The following is a 26,143-nucleotide window of genomic DNA, read 5'->3' as shown; positions in this document are numbered from 1 at the left end:
CATACCTGCTGGCCCGCGGCTTGGTGATGGTCCAGCCCTGGGCGCCGGGAGCGGTGAAGACGCAAGGGACCCCCTCAGGGGCGGGGCGGGGCTGACCACGCCCCGGGCCTGAGGGGCGGTGCTCCCGCCCGCCGGGCTCTGGGCACTTCCCTCCCACCGCCTCGCCGACGGCCCGCTGGGACCAGTTGGCCGCCTCCCGGAGCCACGGGAGCCTGAGGTATGAGGGGCTCTGCGGAGGGTGCAGCTGGGCGGGCTCCGGGACACTGACCTGGGGGCTCCCCGGGCACAGGTGGGGAGGAGCGCTCCGAGAAGGAAGGGGAAGGGACAGGGGCTGCGGAGGGGTGGGGAGGGCTCGGCCGCCGCCCGCCCGGGCCACCTGTCCCGGAGGGACCCTTGTGTGCGCACCGACTGGGCGCCCTGGTCCCCCGGCCGCCGCCTCCATCCCAGCTGCGCCCCAAGTTGAGCGCGGCGGCTGGGCCAGGAGCCCGGCCCGCGGAGGGAGGGCGCACCCCGCCCGGGAGCCCTCCGGGCAGCGCCGCCCGGCCCGGGGTCCCTCGGCGGGAGAGAGGGCCCGCGGGGGCGAGAAGCCCGGGTCCGAGTGCGGGCTCCGCCGGCCCGCGCTGCATCCTTGGTCGAGTCACGCCGCTCTGGGGCGAGGCCTCACCGCCCGCTGCGCTCGCCCCTGGCCCGGGAGGGGGCGCCGCTGGGGAGAGGGGTGGGGAGCGGCCGTCTGAAGGGAGACTGCGGGGGATGCGAGGCGTCCCCCCGGGCCTTTAGGGATGTTGAGGCTTTGGACCGCCGACAAGGGGGAAGGGCTCTCCAGATGGAGGGACGGCCTGGGTAGGATCCGGGAAGCGGGGAAAGTCGGGCCTAAGCGCTCGCTCTCAGGGATCCGGAACCTCAGACCACTCCCTCTTTCGGGAATGCTTGTCTCCCTCCCTCTCCTCCAGATGGGAAACATTGAGTCCCAGTGGGAGCAGTGGTGTGCTTGGGCGAGGCTCTGGCTCGGAGGTCCAGTCGCAGAGTCCACGCCCCTTCGTGCTAGGGGAGTCCCCTGGCCTCAGTTTCCGCATCTGACACCTGCGGGTAGAAGTTCCCACCTCCTCGTCAGACTCAGCTAAGCCTCTAGCTCTGAGAGGGTTAAAAGCCACCCTTCTCTCAGAAGGACACCCTTTTGGTCTCCCCCAAATGCTGAGTGATTGACCGCTCTGTGGAGGCCCCTTGGGGTCTCTGAAATCGATCTGTGCCCTCCTTCAGCAAACACCCGGGAACACCTAGTATGCTCCGGCTCTGGCGCTCCCCCCGCCCCTGCCTCCACTCCAGCTGTCCAAGGACTTCCCCTTTGTTACCTCCTCCCAATGAAGGAGTCGTCGTCCTGCTCAGGGTGACAAAGCAAGGCCCAGGCTAGCGGGGACTACCCCCTCAGTGCCCACAGCCAGATCCCCTAGGGGAGTCCCCAGATCAGGCCCAAATAAAAACAGGAAACACAGAAAAGGAGGGTTGAGATGGAACCCTCTCAGTTGTTCAGTTTCCTCCCAAACATGTTTCTAGTGCCTCTGGTGCCTGTCCCTCCTTGTCTGCTAGGGTCACGCGATAGATACCAGAGGACAAACACCGAAGTGGAAATTCTGTAAAATGTGTTTTGCTTCCCTGTACCCATCGAAGCCCTATAGCTGCCCAGGCTAGTGGACTTGCTCCTGCTGTGTGCAAGGGTCCCAGGTCCCCAGTGTGTGCAGGGTTGGCAAAATCTTTCAAGGTGACTTACTTGGAACATCAGAAAGTTGTGACTCACCACATTACCTAATCAGCCCCAGCCAGCAGCTCCCAAACCCACGCGGCCGTGGCGGTCCAGATCTTCAAGGACCCGGGGCAGCAGGGGATGCAGTTGGTACCAGGGCAGAGCGAGACAAGGTGGCTGCCAGGGACATTCTTAACAAGAAGGGGTGGATGAGAAAAGGGAAGCTTGACGTGTGAAAACGGCTCTTCCCCACCACAGCTCGCCCACCCGGCAGCTGCTGCACCTCCAGGTGGGTAGAGGGGATGGTTCCACCTTTGACCTGGCTACCCAGGCTGTGCCCAGGCAGTGCTCTCTGGAATGCACTTCCTTCCAGCCAGGCGCCTCTTAGGTGTGCCCTCACCTCCCGTTGAGCCTTACCCCTTCTCTCCAGATTGGAAGCTCCTGGAGGGAGGAAGCTTGCCTGAAGCCCGGTGCCCGGCCTGACACACAGTAGGCATTCACTACATTTTCCTTGAATGAATTAACTGAAAGAAGTAGGGAAAAAATTCCGCATTCACATCACTTGGATGTAACTATTGTTAAAAGTTGCCCTTTTTGCCAGACTTCTTAAAAAACACATTGGTACATATTTGAGTGTCTTGTTTATACAAACATCTCAAATGCCTCACCTTTCTCAAATTATTTTTTTATATTTTTCAGTGCTTAGATATTGTTACATCTTATTTAGTTAATGGACCCCATTTGACATTTAGGTTTTGTTGTTTTTTTTAAATATTTGGCTCTTTTAGATGTTACATTGAGTTCATACATAAATTTATACATTGCCAGATTTTTTTCTGGAAAGGGAATTACTTGGTAGTCACTGGATATGAACCTCTAGGATGGTTATACCTAGAACCAGCAGGCTCTCCAAAGGGACTGTACCATTGCCCACTTCCTTAGGCTATGAGTGTGCGTTTCTTGTTATTTCCTGGAAATGAAATTACTGGGTGAAAGAGTATGAACATCTAGGATCTTTGTGTGTTTCTTACTCATTTGTTTGAGTTCATCAATGAGATGTTTGCCCCTTGTCTGGTCTCTTTGCGGCAAAGACCTTCTCCCAGGTTGTCATTCGGCTTCTGTTTTTGCTGCTGATGGTGTGTGTATTTGAGCAGCAGTTTTTATTTTACTTTATCTGTGTGTGTGCTTTTCAATAAGGTAGACTTGACTGTACTTATAAGCTGATGGGAAAGAGCCAGAAGAGGGAGTGGCTGCAGCCCCTGGAGAAGGAGGGGCAGGTCGGTAGAATGAGGGCCCAGAGGACGCAGGAGGTGGGAGGGGTCTGGAACTGGTCCAGAGGGATCTTCTGAGCTGATGAGGACAGGAGGTGGGAGGGAGGGGGCTGGGAGGACATCTTATGAATCGGCTCAGATCTTCCTAGAGAAGGAGGTAGAAAAAGCATCAGTGGAGAGAGGGTTCTGCACCCGAGGTCCCCAGCTCCCTGTTGCTGTTTGCCCCCCCATTCCCTTGAGTCCTCCCTGCTTCCCTGGGAGGTAGCAGGTGTTATCACCCCCACTGACAAACTCCAGAGGGAGGGGAAGTGCCTTGCTTAGGGTCAGTCAGCTGATGAATGGCAGGGCTGGATTCAAAGAAGGCTCTCCCTGCACTAACCACATGCCCTTGAGAATCGCTTTCCTCTCCGAGCCTCCATCTCTAGTGGATACCGGGAAGCGGTACCCATCTTACTCTGTCTGGTGCTTGGTGAGTGAGCATCCCTTCCTTCCCTGTCTACCTCTGTTTGTCTTCTCTCTGGAAAGACCCCAGTGAGTCCAGGAGCTTCCAGCTCCACAGGGCTGGCCACAGGGCTTGGAGGGCCCCTTCCCCTTCCCTTCCTTGTGGGTGCCTGCACAGTCACCCCTGCGCTCACGCTCTCACCCAGCAGGAGCACACAGCCTTCTGGATGTCACACCTGTGCAAAGTCTGAGTTGCTGGGTGAACGTGAGAAAATGGGAAAAGAGATCTTTACGTTCTGTGAGCAGGCTCGATTTGAAAGCACAGAAGCCATTGTCCCAGATACAGATACGGAGCCCAGAGAGGCACCCTCCCCTCCCAGTTGTCTGAAGTCTTCAATTGCTTCTTCCCACAGGCCTCCAAGGCAATCGCCTGAGTTGAGGGCAGGCTTCCATGAACTGAGCCCCCTCTAGGTGCCAGATGCTTTGTTACCTGGTCTTTTTTAAACCCTCTCAGCCATCCTGTGCTGTCAGCCCCATTTTACAGATGAGGGAACTGAGACTCAGACTCAAGCGCCTCTTCTTTACCACAGTGAGATCTGAGCCCCTGGCCGTGGTGCAGCCCCAGGTGAACTTGGCTCCTTTCACCTGGCAGAGGGTGTTTGAATCCCAGCTGTGCTTCCTTTCCAACTCAAGCTGTAATTGATTATAAGAGGACCTGCCTGGCAGCTAATTGGGAGGATTAAACGAGTTACTGAAGGAAAACTGCTTTGACCTTTGGCTGTGCATGGTAAGCCCTCAGGAAATATACACTCTTGTTATTATTAAACTACATAGCTCCATGCCTGACCGGGAGCTTTTAAAAAATGTTAACTCAGCCACGCCCATCCCTTCCTGCAGTGAGAGGATAGGAAGGTGGGCACGCCCTGACACCGGAGAGAACTTGGACTTTTTAAAACCCTTCCGGAGACAAGTGAATGATCTGTATCTAAAACATTAAATTACATTTCCTTTGACCCAAGCAGCTCATTTCTAGGAGCCAGTCCTATAGAGGTAATTAAGGATGTGTTCAAATATGTAAGTGCTAAGAAACTCACCACAGAGTTGTCTATAAAAGCAAAAAGAAAGAAGCCACATTTCCAGTAGTCAAAGTAGTCAAGATGGGATACAGATGATGAGATACAACGTAGCCCTGGAAAGTTAGGGCATGGAGCTGTGTTTACTGACATAGTGGGAAGGCATAGCATATATTTCCAAACAGTTTGCCTGCCAATGTGGGGGGCGCGGGTTCGTGCCCCGGTCCGGGAGGGTCCTGCGTGCCGCGGGGCTGCTGGGCCCGGGAGCCATGGCCGCTGGGCCTGTACGTCCAGAGCCTGAGCTTCGCGGCAGGAGAGGCCGCAGCGGTGAGAGGCCTGCGTACCGCAAAAAAAAAAAAAAAAAAAAAAAGAAGAAGTGGGTCTGGTTATGTAACTACCACCACCACCTAGTTTTAGAAGACAGGGGCCCCACATATTTTTAAGTGAAAAATAAAACCAGGTGTAAAACAGTGGGTGTAATAGGATCACTTTTTGTGCGTCTCCTGTCCACAGCTCTGTGTAAACACTGCTCCGTGTGAGTGGAGGCGTCAGAAAAGGACTAGAAAGGGTATAACCAAAATGCTGACATGTCATGTGCCCACACCTCAAGTCTTCAAGATAAAGAGCAAAGCAGGAGGTGTCACTGCAGGGTGGCGACTGGACATCCGCTGCACCTCCACCATGTGCGCGTGTGCGCACGCGCGCACACACACACACACACACACACACACACGCGCACACACACACACTCTAGAAAGACTGGAAGCCCCACCCCCTGTGATCCCACCCTTGGGGAAGTGTCTGTGCATGCGTGCTGTGGAAATACAGAGGCAGTACCCAAAGGTATGAAGAGAACCGGGACAGCAATTGTGGCGGATTCTTGGCAAATGGCTCTCATCTTACCTATGATGGTTAGGAGGTTGCCGGGCAGGGGAAGGTGGAGGGACATTTTGGGAAGAGGGAGGAGCATGTTTCAGAAACTTGGAATTCCCAGTTTGAGCAATAGAGAGGAGTTGGTTTTCCTTTCAAGGTTTTGCCATCGTTTTCAAAGGCATTAAGGGTATCAGATGGCTCTCCTGTATCCCTCACCACTCAACCAGTCATCACGCATTTATGGTGCGTCTGCTATGTGCCAGGCCCTCCCTAATTTAATGTCATTTACAGTCTCCGGCAGGGTGAGCCACATCTGGCTCATTGCCCACTTTCCTCTGATCCCAGTTCACTCCAAGGCCAAATTCACCCTGGCCCCTCCCCAGAGGACTTACCCACCCGCGGGCTCTGAAGGTCTGCCGGTGGTCTAGGCTGTGGGCGAAGCACAGGGTTTGGAGTGAGGGCTGCTTACACACATGCTCCTTTGGAAGGTAGCCACGAGCTCCTACTGTGTGCTGATGTGTGCAGCACCGGGGACCCAGCCCACGGGCCACAGTGAGAGCTGTGCCAAAATCCAGGTAGCTTCCTGGAGGTGGTGGCTCTACTCAACCTAGGTCAGGAGAGACCGAGGAAGGAAGGCCTGAGACTGGGGAGCAGACACTCCTGGGTGGGTGCACATCCTGCCTCCCACCTTTACTAGCCGGGTAGCCCCTTTCCTCTGTACCTTAGTTTTGTCGTTTGTAAAAGGGGCCACCGTGGTGGACATGAAGACACAGGACGAGCGGTGCTTGGTAAGGTGCCTGACAAGCGGCGTGTTCTTGGCAAGTGGCAAACTTCCTACCTCTTCTGCTCCGGAAATTCCTGGGCAGGGGAGTGGGGAGGGACATTTTGGGAAGAGGGAAGAGCACGTTGCAGAAGCCTGGAATTCCCAGAGCCTGATGGTTTGAGCAAAATGGCAGATGCCAGCTTGGCTGGTCTGGAGGTCGTGGGCCTGGAGAGGGGCAGCGCTGAGGAGAAGTGCCCGCAAGGTCTCGGTATTGTGGGGTCTGTAGACCTTCTTGGGGCTGAGGCAGGAAGCCAGGGAGGAGGCTGGGGTAGTGGGTCCCCCGACAGAGACAGAGAGACGACGGGGAGAGCTGAGCTGGGCTGTGGCCACGGCACTGACGGGGCAGGGAGAGGCCTGGGGGAATCTGTTCAGAGAAGCTCTCCCCCTCCTTTCCTGTCTACGCTCCCTCTCCCCTGGATTATCACAAGAGTCCCATAACTGCTTTCTTGTTGCCGCACGTCCCCTGGGGTTTAGTCTTAAAAAGCACCCAGATCTTAAAGATTTCTTTAATACATAAGTCACACTAGGGAATTCCCTGGCGGTCCAGTGGTTAGGACTCCGCGCTCTCACTGCCGAGGGCCTGGGTTCAATCCCTGGTCAGGGAACTAGGATCCCACAAGCCGCAGGGTGCCGCAAAAAAAAAAAAAAAAAAAGTCATGAGTCACACTATAACCCTTTCCACCTCAAAATCTCCCAACGGCAGCCCCTCCCAACCAGCTGTCGAGTCCTCCCTCAAGGCCCCCCCCCCATGGCCCAGTGTCCCCTTGTCCTTCTGGCCTCCTCTCCTGGTGCCCTCATCCTCCCACCTTGCTACTCTGGCAGCACCTCAGGCGCACATGCCTCGGGGCCTTTGCACTCACTGATTTTCCTCCCTGGACACGCTTTCCCCAGACATCCATACAGCATGTGCCTCGCCTCCTCTGGTCTCTGCACAAATGTCAGCTTTTCAGAGAGGTCATCCCTAACCATTCTGCAGAAAGTGGCACCCCAGCCCCCAGTCTTCCCAGTCCAGTTTCCCTGAGAGCAAATGTGTGGGTGTCCAGATTCATGGTGTCTTATACCTCCCTGAACTGTGCAGAAAGTGACTCCATCCTGCTCGTGAGAAGCTGGCCCCAGGCGGCCTGACCTTCAGCCCAGGAAGGGAGGGATGGCCTCCGGGAAGAGAGGAGGTCCGAGACTTGGAGGCAGCCATACCTGAAGCAAACCCTACTCCCCCTCCCCCGTTTACTAGCCATGCTGAGCTGGGAAGGTCACCTTTTCTCTCCTGGGACAGGTGAGTACTCAGGTACTTCAATATTAAGGGACACAGCCTCTGACCTTATTTTGTACCCTCAGATGGAGAGGCAGAACGTACCAATTACACTTCCCAACAGTTGTAATCTGCACCTGCTCATGGTTTCCAGTTTGCAGATGCCACTCCCCTAGGTTGGTTACCTCATTTCAACCTGGCTTTCTGGGCAGTTTAGGGATCATTTACTCATTCTTTCAAGAAATATGTATTAAGCACCTATTACGTGCTAGGGTCTGTGCTGGCCATGTGGGACCAGACTAATGAGTAGAAGTGGCCTTGGTCCCTGCCCGCTGGGAGCAGACATTGTTTTTCATGGTGTCAGTGTCACTGAGTATTTAATCAGTCCCTTCAAGAAAGACCTTGGGTTGTTTCTAAGCGTTTGCAGTTGCAAACAAACCTGTGACCAACACAAATACCACTTATCCGTAGGATAAATTCACAGACTGGGATGGCGTGGCGAAAGGGTACGTGTATGTTTAACTTTGTTTTTTTAATTTTATTTATCTTTCTATGTGTTGGGTCTTCGTTGCTGCACGCAGGCTTTCTCTAGTTATGGCGAGTGGGGGCTACTCTTCGTTGCGGTGCGCGGGCTTCTCATTGCGGTGGCTTCTCTTGTCGTGGAGCACGGGCTCTAGGCGCGTGGGCTTCAGTAGTTGCAGCATGTGGGCTCTAGAGCGCAGGCTCAGTAGTTGTGGCGCACGGGCTTAGTTGCTCCGCGGCATGTGGGATCTTCCTGGACCAGGGATTGAGCCTGTGTCCCTTGCATTGGCAGGCGGATTCTTAACCACTGCACCACCAGGGAAGTCCCACATGTATGTGTAATTTTGATAGATGTTGTTCACTTGCCCTCCGCCCCTGAAACAGGACCATTTAGCTTGCCTGCCAGCACTGTGCAGGGGATGGGGGGCGGCCTGTTTCCTCACAGCCTTGCCAGAAAAATGTGTTGTCAAAGGTTTGGATTCATGCACATCTTATTTGCTGAGTGTTCTGACTTGCATTTCTCTTACTTACAAAAAGCTCCCCTGTCTTGCTTACCTGTTTAAGCATCATTTTGTGTGTGTGTGTGTGAACTGTCCTTGGCCCATTTTCTTTTGAATTGTTGGGTTTTTTTCTCCTTGATTTGTGGGATCCCTTTATAACAGAAAAATTAGACTTCTGGGATCTGAGGGACACAAAAGTCATTCCCAAGTTGTCACTTGTATTTTTGACTTTCTTGGTATTTGGCGAAAGGTTTGGGGAAGTTTTTTTGTTTTTTCCAAGGAATCAAGTTTATCCTTTTTTTTTTTTTATGGCTTTTGGATTTCGCACATAATTAAGAAAACCTTTCCAACTCTAAGGTTATAAAGGAATTCACCCATGTTTTGTTCGAAACATTTATTATTTTATATTTGGGGTTTATCCTAGGGCACATTCTGAGGTATGAATTCATCTGGTTCTTTTTCCCTAGTGGCTTCTCTGCTTGCCCAACACCTGTATTAAAAGATCCATTTTTGCTTTACTGATTGGAAACACTGCCCTTACTGGATATGCAAGTACCATATTATTGGGATGGCCAAAATTTCATTCGGGGTTTTCTGTAACATCTTATGGAAAACCTGAACGAACTTTTTGGCCAATCCAGTATTTCTGTGATTTCTTTTGTTTCATTTGCCCTGTCTGTTCATATGCTGAGACTAGGTTGTTTTAATTATTGGTACTTTGTGTTTTAATATCTCTCATAAAAGGCCAGTCCTTCCTCATGTGTCCCTCCTCAGAGTTTTCCTGTAGGTTCTTGCTTGTTTATTGTTCTAGATGAATTTTAGAGTCAACTTGTTGAATTCCAGAATCACGTGCAATTTATAAATTGGCTTAGAGAAAATCGACATTTTTATGAAGCTGAATCTTCTATCCAAAAATATAGTGCAACTTTCCACTTGTTCAACTTTACTTTGTGTTGTCAGCAGCTTTAAAATTTTGCTCACGTAAATTTTGAACATCTTTTGTTAAGTTTAACCCTGAGTATTGTGGTGGCTGTAGGTGGGAGTCTTTTCTTTCATTATATCTTCTGCTTCTGTCTGCTTGTGTGTGTGTGTGTGTGTGTGTGTGTGTCTGTCTCCTACCACCTTACAGTATTCTTTTGTTAGTAGTAGTTTTTCAATAGTTTCTCTTGACTTTTCCAGGTATACAGCAGTATCATATGAAAATAATAATTGTTTCAACTTTTTCTTTTCAGGTTTGCTTTTTGTTTTTTTTCCTATTCAGTTTTTATAGCTCTAATTTCTTTCTCTTGTCAAATTGCTTTGATGAAAACCTCCAGTGCCCGTGATGGTGCTGGGTCCCTTTGTTTTTCTCCTGTCTTCAACAGGAGTTCCCTCATGTGTGAAGCTGGGTACTCATACCCCCCTATGAAGCTGGCTCTTGGCTTTGATGGTGATATATATAATTTTGTTAAGGAAGTATCCATTGATTCCTAATTTATCCAGAAAGAGTGTTGGAAATTTTATCAAATTTTTTTAGCATTTCTGGGGATGACAGTATGATTTTTCTCCTTAGATCTATGGAATAGGATGAATTATATCAATGATATCCTAATATGGAACCACCCTTGCATTCCAAGAATAAACCCCACTTGGTTTTGTTCTGTTTTTATAAATTTCTTTATTGTATTTATTTTTGGCTCCGTTGGGTCTTCGTTGCTATGCGCAGGCTTTCTCTAGTTGCGGCGAGCGGGGGCTACTCTTCATTGTGGTGTGTGGGCTTCTCATTGCAGTGGCTTCTCTTGTTTCAGAGCACGGGCTCTAGGTACATGGGCTTTGGTAGTTGCAGCACGCGGGCTCAGCAGCAGTGGCTCGCGGGGCTCTAGAGCGCAGACTCAGTAATTGTGGCGCCCGGGCTTAGTTGCTCCGCGGAATGTGGGATCTTCCCAGACCAGGGCTCAAACCCATGTGCCCTGCACTGGCAGGCAGATTCTTAACCACTGCACCACCAGGGAAGACCCCGCACTTGGTTTTGATGTTTCATTCTTTTGATGTGCTGCTGAATTCTATTTGCTTGTCTTAGGATTTTTACAATAATATTCATAAGCAATATCGGTCAGTAGGGTATCTTGTGCAATCTTTGTGAGGTTTTGGTGTCTATGTTATACTTCAAATTTTTTTTTAAGTGTTCCTTCATATATTTTGCTATTTAACACTTTTGAAAGCATTGGAATTTTCTGTTATTTAAGTTTGTAAAATTCCTCTCTATAAATGTCCTGCCCGGTTGCTTTTGTTTCTTAATGATCTTGTATAATTCTATTTCTCATGTGAAAGTTGGCCTGTCTAGACCATCTGTTCCAGGAACAGGCTTGATTTATTATATTTGTCTAGAAATTATTTTTTTCCGGTTTTAAATTTTATTTGCAAAGTACTATCTTATGATTTAAAAAAAAGTTTTCCTCTGCTTCTTTGGTTACTCTCCCATTTGGCATGTCTCAGTTTGCATTGGGTGCTCTCTCATCCCTTTCACTTTCTGTTTTCCTTAATTCGGTTAATGGTGATTTATATATTTTATTGAATTTTTTCCAAAGAGCCAGTTTTGGGCCCTATTTCTTAGTTCTACTGCTTATCTGCTTCCTAACTTTTTCTACTGTAATCTTTCTTTCCTTATTCTTTCTGTTTATTTTGTGGTTCTTTTTCTGACATTTTTAGCCTGGTGCTTTCTTTCTTTCTTTTAAACTGTCCTGTTTTACTTGTCACATGTATTGGAGGCTGTAAATATTCTTTTGAGTATTTCTGCAGCTGTATCGTATAGATTCAGATTCATGATATTTTGATTATGGTTGTTTTCTAGAAATCCTATAAATTCAGTTTGTATTTTCCCTTTTGACTGAAGAATTGTCCAAGAGAGGTTTTTTTTTAAATTTCCTGACTTTTAAATTAATTTCTAGTCATTCTGCCTTGTGAGGATAAAATGTCTGCATTTTTTCTGTTTAGGGGTGTTGCTAAGGTTTTCAATTTTCATAAATATTCCATCAGCTCTTGAAAAGAAAGTGAATCGAGAGTTTGATACAGAGTAGTACCTTCTGATTATTTTGTAGGTCTTCTGAATTCTTATTTGTGCTTCTTGGGCTGAGAGAGGTGAATTAAAGTCTGTTATTAGTGTGTTTCAATCTAGTTATTCTGATATCCCTGTAGTTTCTTCTTCCTGAAAATTGCTGCAGTGTTTTTGGTGCATATTGTAAATGATACCACTTAGCATTATAAATGGCCCTTCTTTGTCTCATTCAGTGATGTGTGGCTTTAACTCCCACTGTCAGATACTGAGATTATGGCCCCAGCTTGGTTTTTGTTTCTATGTGTCTTTAAACCTTTGCTCATTCTTTTACTTGTAACCTTCTAAATCACGTTTTTTGATGTTTGTCTCTCAAGTACAGGATAGAGTTTGGTTTTGCTTGAGATCTAAACTAAAAATCTTTTTCTGTGTAAAGATAAGTGAGTTAAATCTATTTATATTTATTGATATGACTGATGTCTGTTATCTTTTTCCCGTGCTGTGAGCAGTATGTGTGTATGTGTCTTTGTGCATGTGGGAGGGCTATATTCTTTATTCTTTGACTGTGTGGTCTGTTTTCTTTGATTTAAAAATAAATAGTCTGATATTTAGGAAAGCTTGTGTTTTTGTTCTAGTGGCTGCATTTATATTTATCCTTTATATAATACTCTTAGGGACTTCCCTGGTGGTCCAGTGGTTGAGAATCCGCCTTACAATGCAGGGGACGTGGGTTCAATCCATGGTCAGGGATCCCACATGCCGCGGGGCAACTAAGCCCATGCACCGCAACTACGGAGCCTGCACACCACAACTAGAGAGCCCACGTGCCGCAACTACGGAGCTCATATGCTCTGGAGCCCATGTGCCACAGCTAGAGAGAAGACTGCACGTTGCAAAGAGCCTGCCTGCCGGAACAAAAGATCCCACATGCCGCAACTAAGACCCGATGCAGCCAAAAGATTAAAAAAAACAAAAAAACCTCTTGTTCCTTCTTTCTTTAGATAGTATCTATTATTTGTCTTCTATGAACAACATTAAATTTAACTTGTTTCTTCATCCTCTCCTTTCTCTTGTCACTCCCGTGTTTCAGCTGATACTGTATTGAGTGAGTAAGGCATATATTGTTTCCATCCCAGTGCCTCTGGAAGCTCTCAGTCAGGTGGTGTTCATGACAGTTACCACTTCCTGCACATGCAGTGACATGACAACCTGAAGAGGTGTCCACAGCTCAGAAGAAAATTCTGGAGACAAGAGTGAAGCACTCTTTTAAGAGGTGCTGTATCACCCACACTTGATGGTAAGTGTGGCCAGAGATTAATACATGGTTGTCCCTTGGTATCCACCCAGGGAATTGGTTCTAGGACCCTCACAGCTACCCAAATCCTCAGATGCTCAAGTCCATTGTGTAAACTGGACTTGATGGTACCATGTGGGAAAACACAGACATCAGTGACACCGAGTTGAAGTCATTCAGAAGATTCAGGTCTTACGTGTGGTGAAGTTTCAGGAACACCCTACTAAATTTATTTCACTTATTTTCCTTCTTATGTGTGCACAGGTGTGATAGGTGATTTAAAAATATGACTAAGGGACTTCCCTGGTGGTCCAGTGGTTAAGACTCTGCCCTTCCAATGCAAGGATGCAGGGAGTGAGGGTTTGATCCCTGGCCGGGGAACTAGGATCCCACATGCTGTGCGGTGCAGCCAAAAATGAAAAAACAAACGCTAAAAAATCTGACTAAAACGTTCTTGCAAAAGAAAAATTCTACATAATAAGAAAGCAAAGTAACATTGCTTAATTGGCAGCATTTTAATTTCTTAGTGTTATGTGACATAATGATGTATCTTATTCGATGCAATAAAATTGGGTAGTGTTATCCTTCTCACTATCACCTTTGTACTTTAAATATGCTTAAACTTTTACTAGTTTAGCTTTTACACCTGGCAGTTAAAGATAAGGCAACCACTGAGCTTGTTCTACTTTCTGCCTTCTTTCTGCCTGCCCTACCAACTTCTTTAGTTGTATCATTTTTACATTGCCTGACTAGATAACATTGCCATTCCATTATGCCATCCTTACTCCTACCACCTCTCTTGGAGGGGCTACTGAAGTTATTCCAACCACCATTTGGTTGGCTGTGCTTATTCCTCGGTTTTCCTCGTAATACATTATTGCCTAAGTCCTTATATTTTGAAAATATTGGTGTGTAACCTTTATTTTATTTTACTATTTATTTAACATTTTTATTGGAGTATAATTGCTTTACAATGTTCTGTTAGTTTCTGCTGTATAACAAAGTGAATCAGCCATACATATACATATATCCCCATATTCCCTCCCTCTTGCGTCTCCCTTCCGCCCTTTTTATCCCACCCCTCTAGGTGGTCACAAAGCACCGAGCTGATCTCCCTGTGCTATGCGGCTGCTTCCCACTAGCTATTTTTTTTACCTTTGGTAGTGCATATATTTCACTGTTACTCTCTTACTTCGTCCCAGCTTACCCTTCTCCCTCCCCGTGTCCTCAAATCCATTCTCTATGTCTGCATCTTTATTCCTGTCCTACCCCTAGGTTCATCAGTACCATTTTTTTTTTTTTAGATTCCATATATATATGTTAGTATACGGTATTTGTTTTTCTCTTTCTGACTGACTTCACTCTGTATGACAGACTCTAGGTCCATCCACCTCACTACAAATAGCTCAATTTTGTTTCTTTTTATGGCTGAGTAATATTCCATTGTATATATGTGCCACATCTTTATCCATTCATCTGTCGATGGACACTTAGGTTGCTTCCATGTCCTGGCTATTGCAAATAGTGCTGCAGTGAACATTGTGGTACGTGACTCTTTTTGAATTATGGTTTTCTCAGGGTATATGCCCAGTAGTGGGATTGCTGAGTCATATGGTAGTTCTATTTTTAGTTTTTTAAGGAACGTCCATACTGTTCTCCATAGTGGCTGTTGGTTGCACCAGGTCTTAGTTGCAGCAGGTGGGTTCCTTAGTTGCAGCTCGCTGGCTCCTTAGTTGTGGCATGCGAACTCTTAGTTGAGGCATGCATGTGGGATATAGTTCCCTGACCAGGGATGGAACCCGGACGCCCTGCACTGGGAGCGTGGAGTCTTAACCACTGCGCCACCAGGGAAGTCTCTCTAACCTTTGTATTAAAGAACAGCTTGGCTGTACCCTCAGCCCTCCATATCTGTGGGTTCCACATTCACAGATTCAACCAACTGTGGGTAGAAAATATTAAAAGGAAAAGAAATTCTAGGACATTCCAAAAAGCAAAACTTGAATTTGCTGCACACATGCAACTATTTATGTAGCATGTCTATCAGTTCTCACCTATCATCCTCATATCTCTTTTTTAAATTTTTATTTGCTTATTTATTTTTTTTTGGCTGCGTTGGGTCTTCGTTGCTGTGCACAGGCTTTCTCTAGCTGCGGCAAGCGGGGGCTACTCTTCGTTGCGGTGCGTGGGCTTCTCGTTGTGGTGGCTTCTCGTCGTGGAGCACGGGCTCTAGGTGCTTGGGCTTCAGTAGTTGGGCCACGAGGACTCAGTAATTGTGGTGCACGGGCTTAGTTGCTCCGTGGCATGTGGGATCTTCCAGGACCAGGGCTTGAACCCGTGTCCCCTGCATTGGCAGGCGGATTCTCAACCACTGCGCCACCAGGGAAGTCCCCATCCTCATATCTTGCCATCTCTCTTTCTGTCCATTTCTTCTCCAGTTCTTGTATTTCTGCTTTCTGGTCTTTCTTCAAGCCGGAATTACTCTTTCTCAAGGTTTTTATTTTGACTGTTTTAAATCCTGCTGCAATTTTGAATTCGAATTTTTGTTTTGTGGCAATATTTGTATAGTGAATCTTCTTTATACACGAGGGAACATCAGTGTTCCTTTCCCTCTTCACTCACGTAGCTTATTTGTATGGATGTTGTGTTTATGCCTTTAACAATTTTTTTTTCTCTCTATTTGAATGAGTTGAATTTTCCTGGACTAGCAACTAACAGGAGGTTTTGGTGGAAATTGGGAGAGAGGCCAGGATTGTTCTCTAGATTTCTCTGCTGAAAGACTCCCTCCTCTGTCTTTACATGAATGGATTGTTCCTTTAAAATATGGCCTTTGTCTGCATCCACTCTTCTGTTGCCTCTCAGAACCCAACCCGATTCAAGAGTCTACTGCCGGGGACTTCCCTGGAGGTCCAGTGGTTAAGACTCTGTACTTACACTGCAGGGGGCATGGGTTCGCTCCCTGGTCTGGGAACTAAGATGCCACATGCAGCATGGCATGGCCAAAAAAAATAATAAAATAAAAAAATAAAATAAAACTGCCATTATTTAAAGAAAAGAGGCCACTGCCTCCAACCTTGAACCCCCCTGGTTCATTAAGCCCCCAGCTTCTGTCTTATTCATCTTCCTTTTGTTTATTTATCTACCTTTTTGGCTGAGCCGGGTCTTAGTTGCAGCACATGGAATCCATAGCTGTGGCATGTGGGATCTAGTTCCCTGACCAGGGATCAAACCCGGGCCCCCTGCATTGGGAGCTCGGATTCTTAGCCACTGGACCACCAGGGAAGTCTCCCTCTTCCTTCATTTCTGCAATCTTGCGCTACTGGGCGCCCCCTGCACCCCGTTCTTTCCCCCCCGCTCACTGCTGTATCTGCTGGCCTCGCGTGCTTTGTGCCACACTTACGTGTAACTTGGAGTTGAGGGGTTTTTTCCTGCTCCTGATTTCCCTAATGCTGTAGCTTGTGTTTTATTTTTTCTTTGCCCTGTCGCTCTGTCTGACATCAGTAGAAGAGGGAAGATTCAGAACTAAGAATCTGCCTTATTCCTATTGGAAAAAGAGGTCTCCGCCTCTCTAATTTTTCTGTTTGTATGTCCCCCAAAGAGCAAGCCATTGTCTGCTTGATTTCTGACTTTGGAATACCTTACAGGCTTTGGAGGGGGAACATTTTATAACCTCTGCTCTGAAAACAGCCACTTTATTTTTTTTTAATAAGTTTATTTATTTTATTTTATTTTTGTTTTTGGCTGCGTGGGGTCCTCGTTGCTGCACACGGGCCCTCTCTAGCTGCCACGAGTGGGGCCTACTCTTTGCTGCGGTGCGTGGGCTTCCCATTGCAGTGGCTTCTCTCGTTGCGGAGCACAGGCTCTAGGTGTACAGGCTTCAGTAGTTGCGGTATGCAGGCTCAGTAGTTGTGGCTCGCAGGCTCTAGAGCACAGGCTCAGTAGTTGTGGCACATGGGCTTAGCTGCTCTGCAGCATGTGGGATCTTCCCGGACCAGGGCTCGAACCCGTGTCCCCTGCATTGGCAGGTGGATTCCCAACCACTGTGCTACCGGGGAAGCCCCAAAACAGCCACTTTTACAAGGATCACTGACGTCTAGTAACTGTCACTCTTAATTCTTGAGCAGAAATCATTTATTTATGCCCTGAAAGAGCGGGGGTAGACAGGACAGCAGACCCTTCAAGTAGGGTTTGGAAGCTCTAGGTGTTGATTTTTCACACCCAGGAGGGTCTGAGTTCTAAGACCAAAGAGCCCACCCCCCTCAGCTTTGTGGATGAAAAGGATATGGGGCAGGCACAGGCCCAAGGTCACATAGCCAATTAGTGGCAGAACAGAAGCTGTCAGGAGGGACCTGGGTTTGAATTCTGTGCTCCATTTCCTGGCCCAGTGGCCTTCCCCTGGATACCTCAGTGTATAGCCTTGGGTGTCTTATCAAAATGTTAACTTATCAAGGGAGTTGATCAGCACATGCCCTGTGTCCCCACCATTAGAGCATCTGATTAGCTTTGTTCTCCCCTCCTCATTGTGCAGAAGGAATCTGAGGCCCAGAAAGGGAAAGTGATTTGCCTAAGGTCACACAGCAAATTCAGCAGGGTTGGGTAGACCTGGAAGCAGACTCCAGCCCCAGTGCCACTAGCCATGGTCCCTTGGACAAGTCACCTAAATTTTCTGAAAGTTAAACAGGGGAGCGGGGGCTGCGATTAGCTGGAATAATAGCTGCACCCCTCACTGGTGGTCAGGCTGAACTGAGAAACACACTGACCCCAGCTAAAGCCGGGCCAGGGCCTCCTGACCCCGTGAGATGCTTCCTCATCGAGCAGAAGGATGCAGCAGGCTCCCTGTCTCCTCTGTCACCCACTGCATCCCCCCTGGGTCCCCAGCCCCAAACCTCCCAGTACATAATTAATCCTGGTTTCTTCTGCTGCATGGGGCACAGGTGCCAGCTGGGGCCTTCGTGTCCCTCGCTCAGGGAGCAGCTTACTTGGGGCGAGGGGAGAGGCAGCTGCCCCTCCAGGTCCTTTCCGTCCTGTCAACCTGGTCTCTGGCCCCTGTCTCTCTCTGTGTCTTTCCATTGCAACTCTGCCCCCATGTGGTGTCGTGGGATCAGGGACCAAACAAAGGCATCCCAGGGTTGGCTGAGAGGGAGAGAGATGGAGGGAGAGACAGACAGACAGACCTGGAGGGGCAGCAGGGAGAGGAAGAGGTGGGAGGGACCGAGAGAGAGACCAGGGACAGAAAGCAGGAAGAGAGGTCGGGCTGGGGTGGGGTTAGGGCACTGATGAATTGCTGGTTGATTGACTGATTGGAGAAATCTTCAGCAGGTGTGATCATTTGCTTTGAGACTCTCCTTTCCTCTCAGGCTGGGGTCCGCCCTCCATTTCAGAGGACAGGGTCCCATCAGCTGCTATCTCCTCAGTCCTGTGGGCCTCCAGGAAGAGAAGGACCCTCTGGCAGTGCCTCTTCTGCCCTTCCTATGCATATCTGCCCACAGGCTTTGGTCTCCAAATCGCCCCCCGCCCCCCAACCAACAGCAGAACCAGCAAGGTCCAAGTGCAGGTAGACGTGCACGCAGTACCTAGGGCAGACACTGCGCGCCCCTTCCACCGGTGAGGAAACTGAGGACCCTGGCATTACGTGACCTGTCCCAGGAGTAGAGGACAGGCAGTTGCCTGCATCCCCTGAGGCCACATCCAGAGCTGGTTCCCAGCCTCCAGGGCCCGTGGGAGGGAAACACTGGAGAATTCACAACCCCGATATACAGTCGCACGTGTGCTGGTGTGAGAGCTGAGTTCTAGTCCCGCCTCGGCTGTGATTCTGTGTGGGGTTGAGCATATCTGAGCCTCAATTTCACCCCCTCTAGCATGAGAGGTTGGGCAGGTTGTCTCTAGTTTGGGATAGCTCGTGGCTCCTAAACCCAGTTACTGCCAGAGGGCTTCTGTCTTGTGTTCACTTGCTCCTGTGCACGTCCTCTCCCGGTGAGCAGGTCACCAGCATCCATGGCACCTTCTAATCTCCGAAGGTAGAGGGTGGGGCCGGGCACTGCGGCTGGCGGAACACGACACAGGCAGTAGCCAGACCTGAATCACGGGGCCACCCCAGAGTTGGGAGTGGACTCTCTGGGGCAGGGGTGGTTCCCCAAAGGAAATTGGGGTGCTGTTATCAGAAGTGGGAATGAGGACTTCCCTGGCAGTCCAGTGGTTAAGACTTTGCCTTCCAAGGCAGGGGGTGCGGGTTCGATCCCTGGTCGGGGAGCTAAGATCCCACATGCCTCCCGGCCAAAAAACCAAAACATAAAACAGAAGCAATATTGTAACAAATTCAGTAAAGACTTTAAAAATGGTCCACATCAAAAAAAAAAAGAAAAAGAAAAACTTAAAAAAAAAAAAAAGAAGTGGGACTGGATGGTGGGCAAGCAAAACCAGCAGACCGCCTCCCCATCTCCCCTGGGAACCCCAGTTACACGTGACTTACAGCCCTTTTCTCCTGCCCTGGGCGGGACACAGGAGCCCACCTAGGGTCAGGGGTGGAGCGCCCCTGCTGTGGGGCAGAGGTGGGTGCAGGCCATGAAGGGGTGGTGAGCGCCCAGTACGGGAGCCTTTTCTAGGCGCCTGAGCCTGGCCCCTGTGCTCCCAAAGTGGGGTCCACAGAGCTGGTGCCGAGGGCCAGGTCAACAGGGCTCTGGCCAGACCTTTAGCCCTCTGTCTCTACCAGCCATGCCCTTACTTCCAACCTGAGATGGATCACAGGGGATCTTGATGACAGGGAGTCACAGAAGGAGTTAGAGCAGATTGTGACCACAGTTCTGTGCTAACTGGGAATGCCTCCCCAGTGCAGGGCTAGAAGTGGTAGGCAGGGAGACAGGACGTGGCAGGAACATGCCAGGCTCAACTGACAAAGGCCAGGACTTGGGCTGCAGCTGGGAGGCCCATTTAGGGGACCAGGAGAATGCTTTGGGCCTGAGGTCACACGGGTATTGGGCTGCGGCCAACTTAGCCCCATACACAGTTTCTATTCCCGGGTCTTGGGCTCCAGCACCAAATACGGTGCTGCTGGCGTCTGTGCCCCTCAACCACGGTTGGCCAGGGCTCCCGCCTCCCTGACAGCCTGCTACTGCCCACACACTGGCAGAGCCAGGTCACTCCTGCGCTGTGCACTCATCGGTGTGGTTCATAGTGGATTAAAAATACTCAGGACCGAAATAGCCTCTCTCCCTGCAGGGGAAAACCAGGGCCAGGGGAACACAAGGTTCTTGGTTTACATCATGGCTCTGCCACTCACGACCCTGGCTGCGGGATCCCAGGCAGCTCAGCCTCCCTGTGACCCGCAGTTTCCTCACTCACATGCTTACTGGCTCATTTCATGCCTCGCTGATTCGCTAACTCATTCATTTTTTCATTCATTAATTCTCTGATCACTCGTAGATCTGCTCACTCCTTCATTCACTCACTTGGTCCACACGCTGAGACACTCACTATTTATTTACTACATACCAAGACCCAGGCACTATTCTGGAGGCTAAACAAAACACACCAAACACAAAAAACGACCTGTCCTCCTAAGGTTATGTTCCAAATAAATAACCCAAACAAACAAGTACAAAAACGTACAGTATGTTAGTATAAGTACTAGGGAGAATAAACTAAAGGGGGAGGCTATGAAGTGGTGGGGGAGCTGGAGTCTTGGAGGGGCTGGGGAGGGCCCGTGGGAAGATGATTCTTGAGTGAAGACCAAAGGGAGGTGAAGGAATGAGCCGTGTGAACACCTGCAGGAAGAGCGTTCCAAGCAGAGGGAACGGCAGGTGCGGAGGCCCTGGGACAGCAGCGTGGGGGGATGGGTTTGAAAGAGCAAGGAGGCCAGGCGGTGATGGGGAGAGAAGTGGGTGTGAGGTCAGGGTATGGAGACACGCAGCACCTCGTGGACTGGGCCTCCCACATCACTCAGGGTCTGAGCAGAGGAGCTACCTGGCCGGACTTGTGGGTTTTTAAATTTTTTTTGTTTTTTGTTTTCTTTTTGTGGTATGCGGGCCTCTCGCTGCTGTGGCCTCTCCCGTTGCGGAGCACAGGCTCCGGACGCGCAGGCTCAGCGGCCATGGCTCACGGACCCAGCCGCTCCACGGCATGTGGGATCTTCCCGGACCAGGGCACGAACCCGTGTCCCCTGCGCTGGCAGGCTGACTCTCAACCACTGCGCCATCAGGGAAGACCCGGACTCGTGTTTTTAAAGCGGCCCTCTGGCTGCTGAGTGAGTGAATCAGACAGCGAGTCCGTTTCCTGTGTGGCTGCTGTGTCCCAGGCGCTGAGCCGGGTCCTGGGGAGAGAGGTGTGCAGGCCCCCACGGCGCTCATGGAGGCCCATCTGGCTAATTCCCTTCTCGTCAAGCCACCTTCTCCCGCTCTGCTGGTCCCTTTGCTCCATTCAGCCATCATCTAGTTTATTGTCCTTGTCTCTCTCCAAATGGTCTCCCCTTAGGCTGAGCGCTCCTCCAGGGCAGGGCTGCACCTAACTCTTCTCTTCTCACAAGCATGTTCCCTAAGGGGCCGAGGGGCCCAGAGAGTGGAGGAATCAATGAACAGCGGAGCCGCAGGCCCAGCCTGCCCGGCCTCACTCTGTCTCTCGCCATCTTTTGCAGATGGATTTGCGGGCATGGAGAGCGTGTGGAAGGACCGAGTCCTTGTTGGCAGAGGAGGTTGGCTGCTGAGCCAGGGCGTGTCTCCAGGAGGCCTTCCAGGCTGCCTGGATCCCCACCTCGCCACCATGGGCCGGCCAGGCTGGTCAGTTTCCAGCCCATGACATGGTCACGGTTCCCTGCCACAGCCATGGGGAGCAAGTCGCGGGCTCCCGGCACCACCCTCGGGCCGCAAGACGCCTCTGTCCTGGGAGGGGTTGACTCCGGCCCCCCTGGGCCCCCAGGCTGCACCCAGTCCCCCACCGCTTTGCACCCAAGCTTTCTGGCCTCTGAAGGGGAAACTGTGCAGCTGTCCCCTGGGGTTACAGTAAATGGCGGCCAGGACTCTCTTAATAGCGAGCACTGTCCAGGTCAGTGTGTACTGAGTCCCCAGGTGCCAGGAGCATTCACACGGTGGCAAGCTCTGTCTGCCGGGCAGGATGGCGTAGTGGAGAGAACACAGACTTTGGAGCCAGGCGGTCTGGGTTCAAACCCCGCCCTGCCACTTGCTGGCCAGAGGAGTCTGCATGAGTTACCAGACTTCCGTGCCTCAGTTTCCTCACCACAGGGTGGCTGCGAGTGTCTAATGAGTTAATATGTGTGAAATGCTGAGAAGGTTGCCTGACACGTGCATGGTGGGTAGTCAGTATTCACTGAATGAATGAATATAACCCTCGCTCCAGTATTACCGTCTTGCTGCTGGTTCAGGCAGACCTGGGGCCCCTCATGTCCCAGGCATTCACACAGTCCCACCGCAAGCCTCTCTTGTCCTCCCGGCCTCTTGCAAGGCACCCAAGAATGTTCCTGCTGCTGGCCAGCAGCAGCCTGGGCATCACGAGAGAATGAGAGTCCAAGGGCAGCGGCACTAGTCAAGTCACAGACTATATATAGCACAACCTCCCTGTCCCTGTCCCTCTAGGCAGGGGCTGGGGAAGCCAGGGGCCCAGGACACCCCGTCATGTCTTGCCCAAGGGCTTCGGGACCCGGCCAGCATGCCCACGTGCCTAGGGTCCACCCGGCCTGCGCCTGAGCGAGCTTGGCTGCCAGCACCCAGGCCCCCCAGAGCCCCAGGCCTCCTGCTAAAAGTCCCTGTGGCTGCTGGCATTTCTTCCTCTTGGACCAGCTCCAGGCCCGGCTGGTGGAACTGAATGGGACTGAGAGGTGCATGCACTGGGCCTCAGATCATAGGCTACCAGCCTGGTAGTTCAAAGGGGACAGGCCTTGCCAGGCCGAGAGGCCAGACCCTGCCCTGGGCCCACGTTGGCCGCACGTCGTAGGTGGTGCTGGCCCAGCCCTTGGGGAGCTCACAGGTATGTCACAGAGTGAAAGGGACCCTGCTCAGACCTCAGTCCGTGGCCCGCTGCCCCCATTTTACAGATGAGGACGGAGGTGGGGCTCTGACCACCTGGCAGGCCCGTGGGCTCTGGAAGCCGGCGTCGGCTGTGGCTGGGTTTGTAGGAAGTGTCTTTCTTGGGTCGGGGTGCCAGTGGCCGGCCCGAATGCGGTGCTCGTCTCTTACAGACCAGCCGGTCCTGCTGGAGTCTCCTGGTATCACCCGGGGAGATGGCGCCCAGGCCCCCCGACTGCCTGCTGCAGCTGCTCCGGGGTGCCCAGAGGCAGTGGGTCTGCACCCTGTTCATCATCGGCTTCAAGTGCATGTTTTTGGTCTCCGTCATGGTCTACTGGCACATTGTGGGAGAGCCCGGGGACCAAGGACAGTTCTCTAACCTGCCTGCTGACATACCCTGCCCGCGCTTGGTCCCGCACACACCGCCCTCCGGCACCCCACCTCCCGGCAACATCTTCTTCCTGGAGACTTCTGACCGGACGGACCCCAACTTCCTGTTCATGTGCTCCGTGGAGTCAGCAGCCAGGGCCCAGCCTGAGTCCCGGGTGGCGGTCCTGATGAAGGGGCTGCCCGGCGGGAACGCCTCCCTGCCCCGGCACCTGGGCCTCTCGCTTCTGGGCTGCTTCCCCAACGTCCAGATGCTCCCGCTGGACCTGGAGGAGCTGTTTCGGGACACACCCCTGGCAGCCTGGTACACGGCCCTGCAGCAGCGGTGGGAGCCCTACGTGCTGCCTGTGCTCTCCGATGCCTCCAGGATTGCGCTCATGTGGAAGTTTGGAGGCATCTACCTGGACACGGACTTCATCGTCCTCAAGAACCTGGGGAACCTGACCAACGCGCTGGGCACCCAGTCCCGCTATGTCCTCAACGGCGCCTTCCTGGCCTTCGAGCGCCACCACGAGTTCATGGCGCTGTGCATGCGTGACTTCGTGGCCCACTACAACGGCTGGATCTGGGGCCACCAGGGCCCGCAGCTGCTCACGCGGGTCTTCAAGAAGTGGTGCTCCATCCGCAGCCTGGGCGAGAGCCACACCTGCCGCGGCGTCACCACCCTGCCCTACGAGGCGTTCTACCCCATCCCCTGGCAGAACTGGAAGAAGTACTTCGAAGACGTCAGCCCCGAGGAGCTGTCCCGGCTGCTCAATGCCACCTACGCTGTCCACGTGTGGAACAAGAAGAGCCAGGGCACGCGCTTCAAGGCCACGTCCAGGGCACTGCTGGCCCAGCTCCACGCCCGCTACTGCCCCACGACGCACAAGGTCATGAAGCTTTACTTGTGAGGGGCCTGCCTGCCTGGCTCCCTCCCTGCGCCCGGCGTTCTGAAGGAAAGGGCTCGGCCCCCCTTCCTGGGGAGACCGGAGCTGCTGCAGCGCGGGATCTGGGGCAGGCAGCAGGGAGGGCGGGGAACTGTCGGCCCAAGAGCTGTTACTGGAAGGCGTGCTGCTCCCTTCAAGCTAGCGGGAGGCTGGTGGGGTCTTGCAGACAGCAGGCAAGCCTGGCAAGTGTGAAAGCATCTTCCAGGGCAGCGCGGGAAGCAGGCAGGCTGGGGCTGAAGTGCCCACGAGGGGAGCACAGAGAAGCCCAAGGAAAGGGGCTGGGAAGGACGGAGAGGAGGCCGCTTGTGGGGTAGCCGGGATGCACACCCAGCTTCGTGAGCCCAAGTGGGGGCTGCTTCTGGGGTTTGGGTTTCTTTTCCAGGGGGGCCGAGGCCGGCAGAGCCGGCCTGGGGAGCTCTTTGGGGGAGGGCCTGCCTGCCCACCTCATCTTTCTTTCCAGAAATGTTGCAGGAGTGACATGTGCCAGCTGCCCACTCACAGGCAGGGGCCCTGGAGTTCTTGTGGCTGAGGAAAAGCATTTTAAAGGAAACACCCCCTACCCGGCCCGCGATAAACACAATAAAAGTGAGAATAATAAATACAATAAAGGTGACTCACCAGCATCTAGTGCTTTTTGCTTGATGATACACATCCATTCGCACCGTGAGCCCCACCCTGCAGCTGAGGAGGCAGCTGGGGCTGCGGCGGTGGCGGGGGTGGGGGGGGGGGTGGGGGGGGGGGGTGGGACGTGCCTGAGGTCACGCAGCCTGCCTAGGTCAGGGGGCCCGGGGACCTGGCCACTGGGCAGGCTCACAGCCGCGGTGCGGGAGAGCGACTGCGGTAGGGAATGGGAGAAGCCTGCTTCCCGCCTCACTTTTCAGGGCTCACAGACAGCCTCAGTCAGGCCTCATGCCCACCCCCACCCCATCATGAGCCTGAATCTGTTCTAAACTGAGCCAAATAAGGAGCCCACCACCAGACTGGGGGCACGAACCTCCCAGCTTAGAGGAGGCCCAGGCAGGGACCCACGACGCACAAGGCCCTGAAGCTTTGCCGGGAGCTGCTGCTGGCGGAATCCAGAGGCCTCTAACCACCTCCCCGGGGGTGGGGTGTGGGGTGGGGGTGGGGGTGTGAGGCCTCTGGGATCTCTCCTGCCTCACCCTGGCTGTCTGGCTGAGAACCTAGGAGAGACAGAAGTACCATGCTGGCAGCCCCAGGGAGGGGCAGAGGAAAATCTGCTCCTTGCAGGGTGAGGCCCCAGCTGGCTTGTGTTGAGGACGGAAGCTGCCTGTGAGAGCCGGACGTTCCGCCGGGCTGGAGAAACCCTCCCTGTAGGAAGCTAGGATGGGGGATGCTGTCAGGAGCTCTGGGGCTCAGCGGGCTGCTCTTTGGCAGCCGAGCGGGAGGTGTTAGAGGCCTCTGGATTCTGCCAGCAGAAGGTCTCGGGCAGGACTGCCCTGGTGGCGCAGTGGTTAAGAATCCGCTTGCCGGGCTTCCCTGGTGGCGCGGTGGTTGAGAGTCCGCCTGCCGATGCAGGGGACGCGGGTTCGTGCCCCGGTCCGGGAGGATCCCACATGCCGCGGAGCGGCTGGGTCCGTGAGCCATGGCCGCTGAGCCTGTGCTCCGCAACAGGAGAGGCCACAACAGTGAGAGGCCCGCGTACCGCAAAAAAAAAAAAAAAAAAATCTGCTTGGCAACCCAGGGGACACGGGTTTGAGCCCTGGCTCAGGAAGATCACACATGCCACAGAGCAACTAAGCCCGTGCGCCACAACTACTGAGCCCTGCGCTCTAGAGACCGCGAGACACAACTACTGAGCCCGCGCGCCACGACTACTGAAGCTTGCGCGCCTAGAGCCTATGCTCCGCAACAAGAGAAGCCACGACAATGAGAAGCCCGCGCACCACAACAAAGACCCAGCACAGCCAAAAAAATAATAAAATTAATTATTTTAAAAAGGTCTTGGGCAGCCTGGTAGGGAGGTGAGGCCCATGGCTTTAGGGGT

At 52.0% G+C, this 26,143-nt stretch overlaps 1 protein-coding gene across 6 annotated transcripts; it reads left to right on the top strand.

The window, feature by feature from the left end:
* Positions 1 to 146: 146 nt before the first annotated feature.
* On the top strand, positions 147 to 24,744 carry A4GALT (alpha 1,4-galactosyltransferase (P1PK blood group)). 6 transcript variants are annotated; one of them, XM_082850922.1, is made up of 4 exons: positions 152 to 217; positions 7,555 to 7,644; positions 12,658 to 12,818; positions 21,439 to 24,744. In XM_082850922.1, the coding sequence occupies exon 4, from the start codon at positions 23,038 to 23,040 to the stop codon at positions 24,100 to 24,102; it is 1,065 nt and encodes a 354-aa protein (XP_082707048.1). In that variant the 5' UTR covers positions 152 to 217; positions 7,555 to 7,644; positions 12,658 to 12,818; positions 21,439 to 23,037; the 3' UTR covers positions 24,103 to 24,744. The 6 variants fall into 6 exon arrangements, with proteins under 6 accessions (XP_082707051.1, XP_082707048.1, XP_082707049.1 ...); XM_082850923.1 differs by having other exon boundaries at positions 153 to 217; positions 12,612 to 12,818; XM_082850924.1 differs by lacking the exon at positions 152 to 217 and having other exon boundaries at positions 7,521 to 7,644; positions 12,612 to 12,818.
* Positions 24,745 to 26,143: the final 1,399 nt, after the last annotated feature.

The sequence above is a fragment of the Leucopleurus acutus genome (genome assembly GCF_964270905.1).
Source record: "Leucopleurus acutus genome assembly, chromosome: 11".
Lineage (NCBI taxonomy): Eukaryota > Metazoa > Chordata > Mammalia > Artiodactyla > Delphinidae > Leucopleurus > Leucopleurus acutus.
The sequence above is the reverse complement of the archived record's forward strand: the minus strand, read 5'-3'. Positions and strand labels throughout refer to the sequence as shown.

Bases quoted from the DNA above. Each gene is read 5' to 3' on its own strand.
- A4GALT (XM_082850925.1), top strand. From the start codon at position 23,038: ATGGCGCCCAGGCCCCCCGACTGCCTGCTGCAGCTGCTCCGGGGTGCC.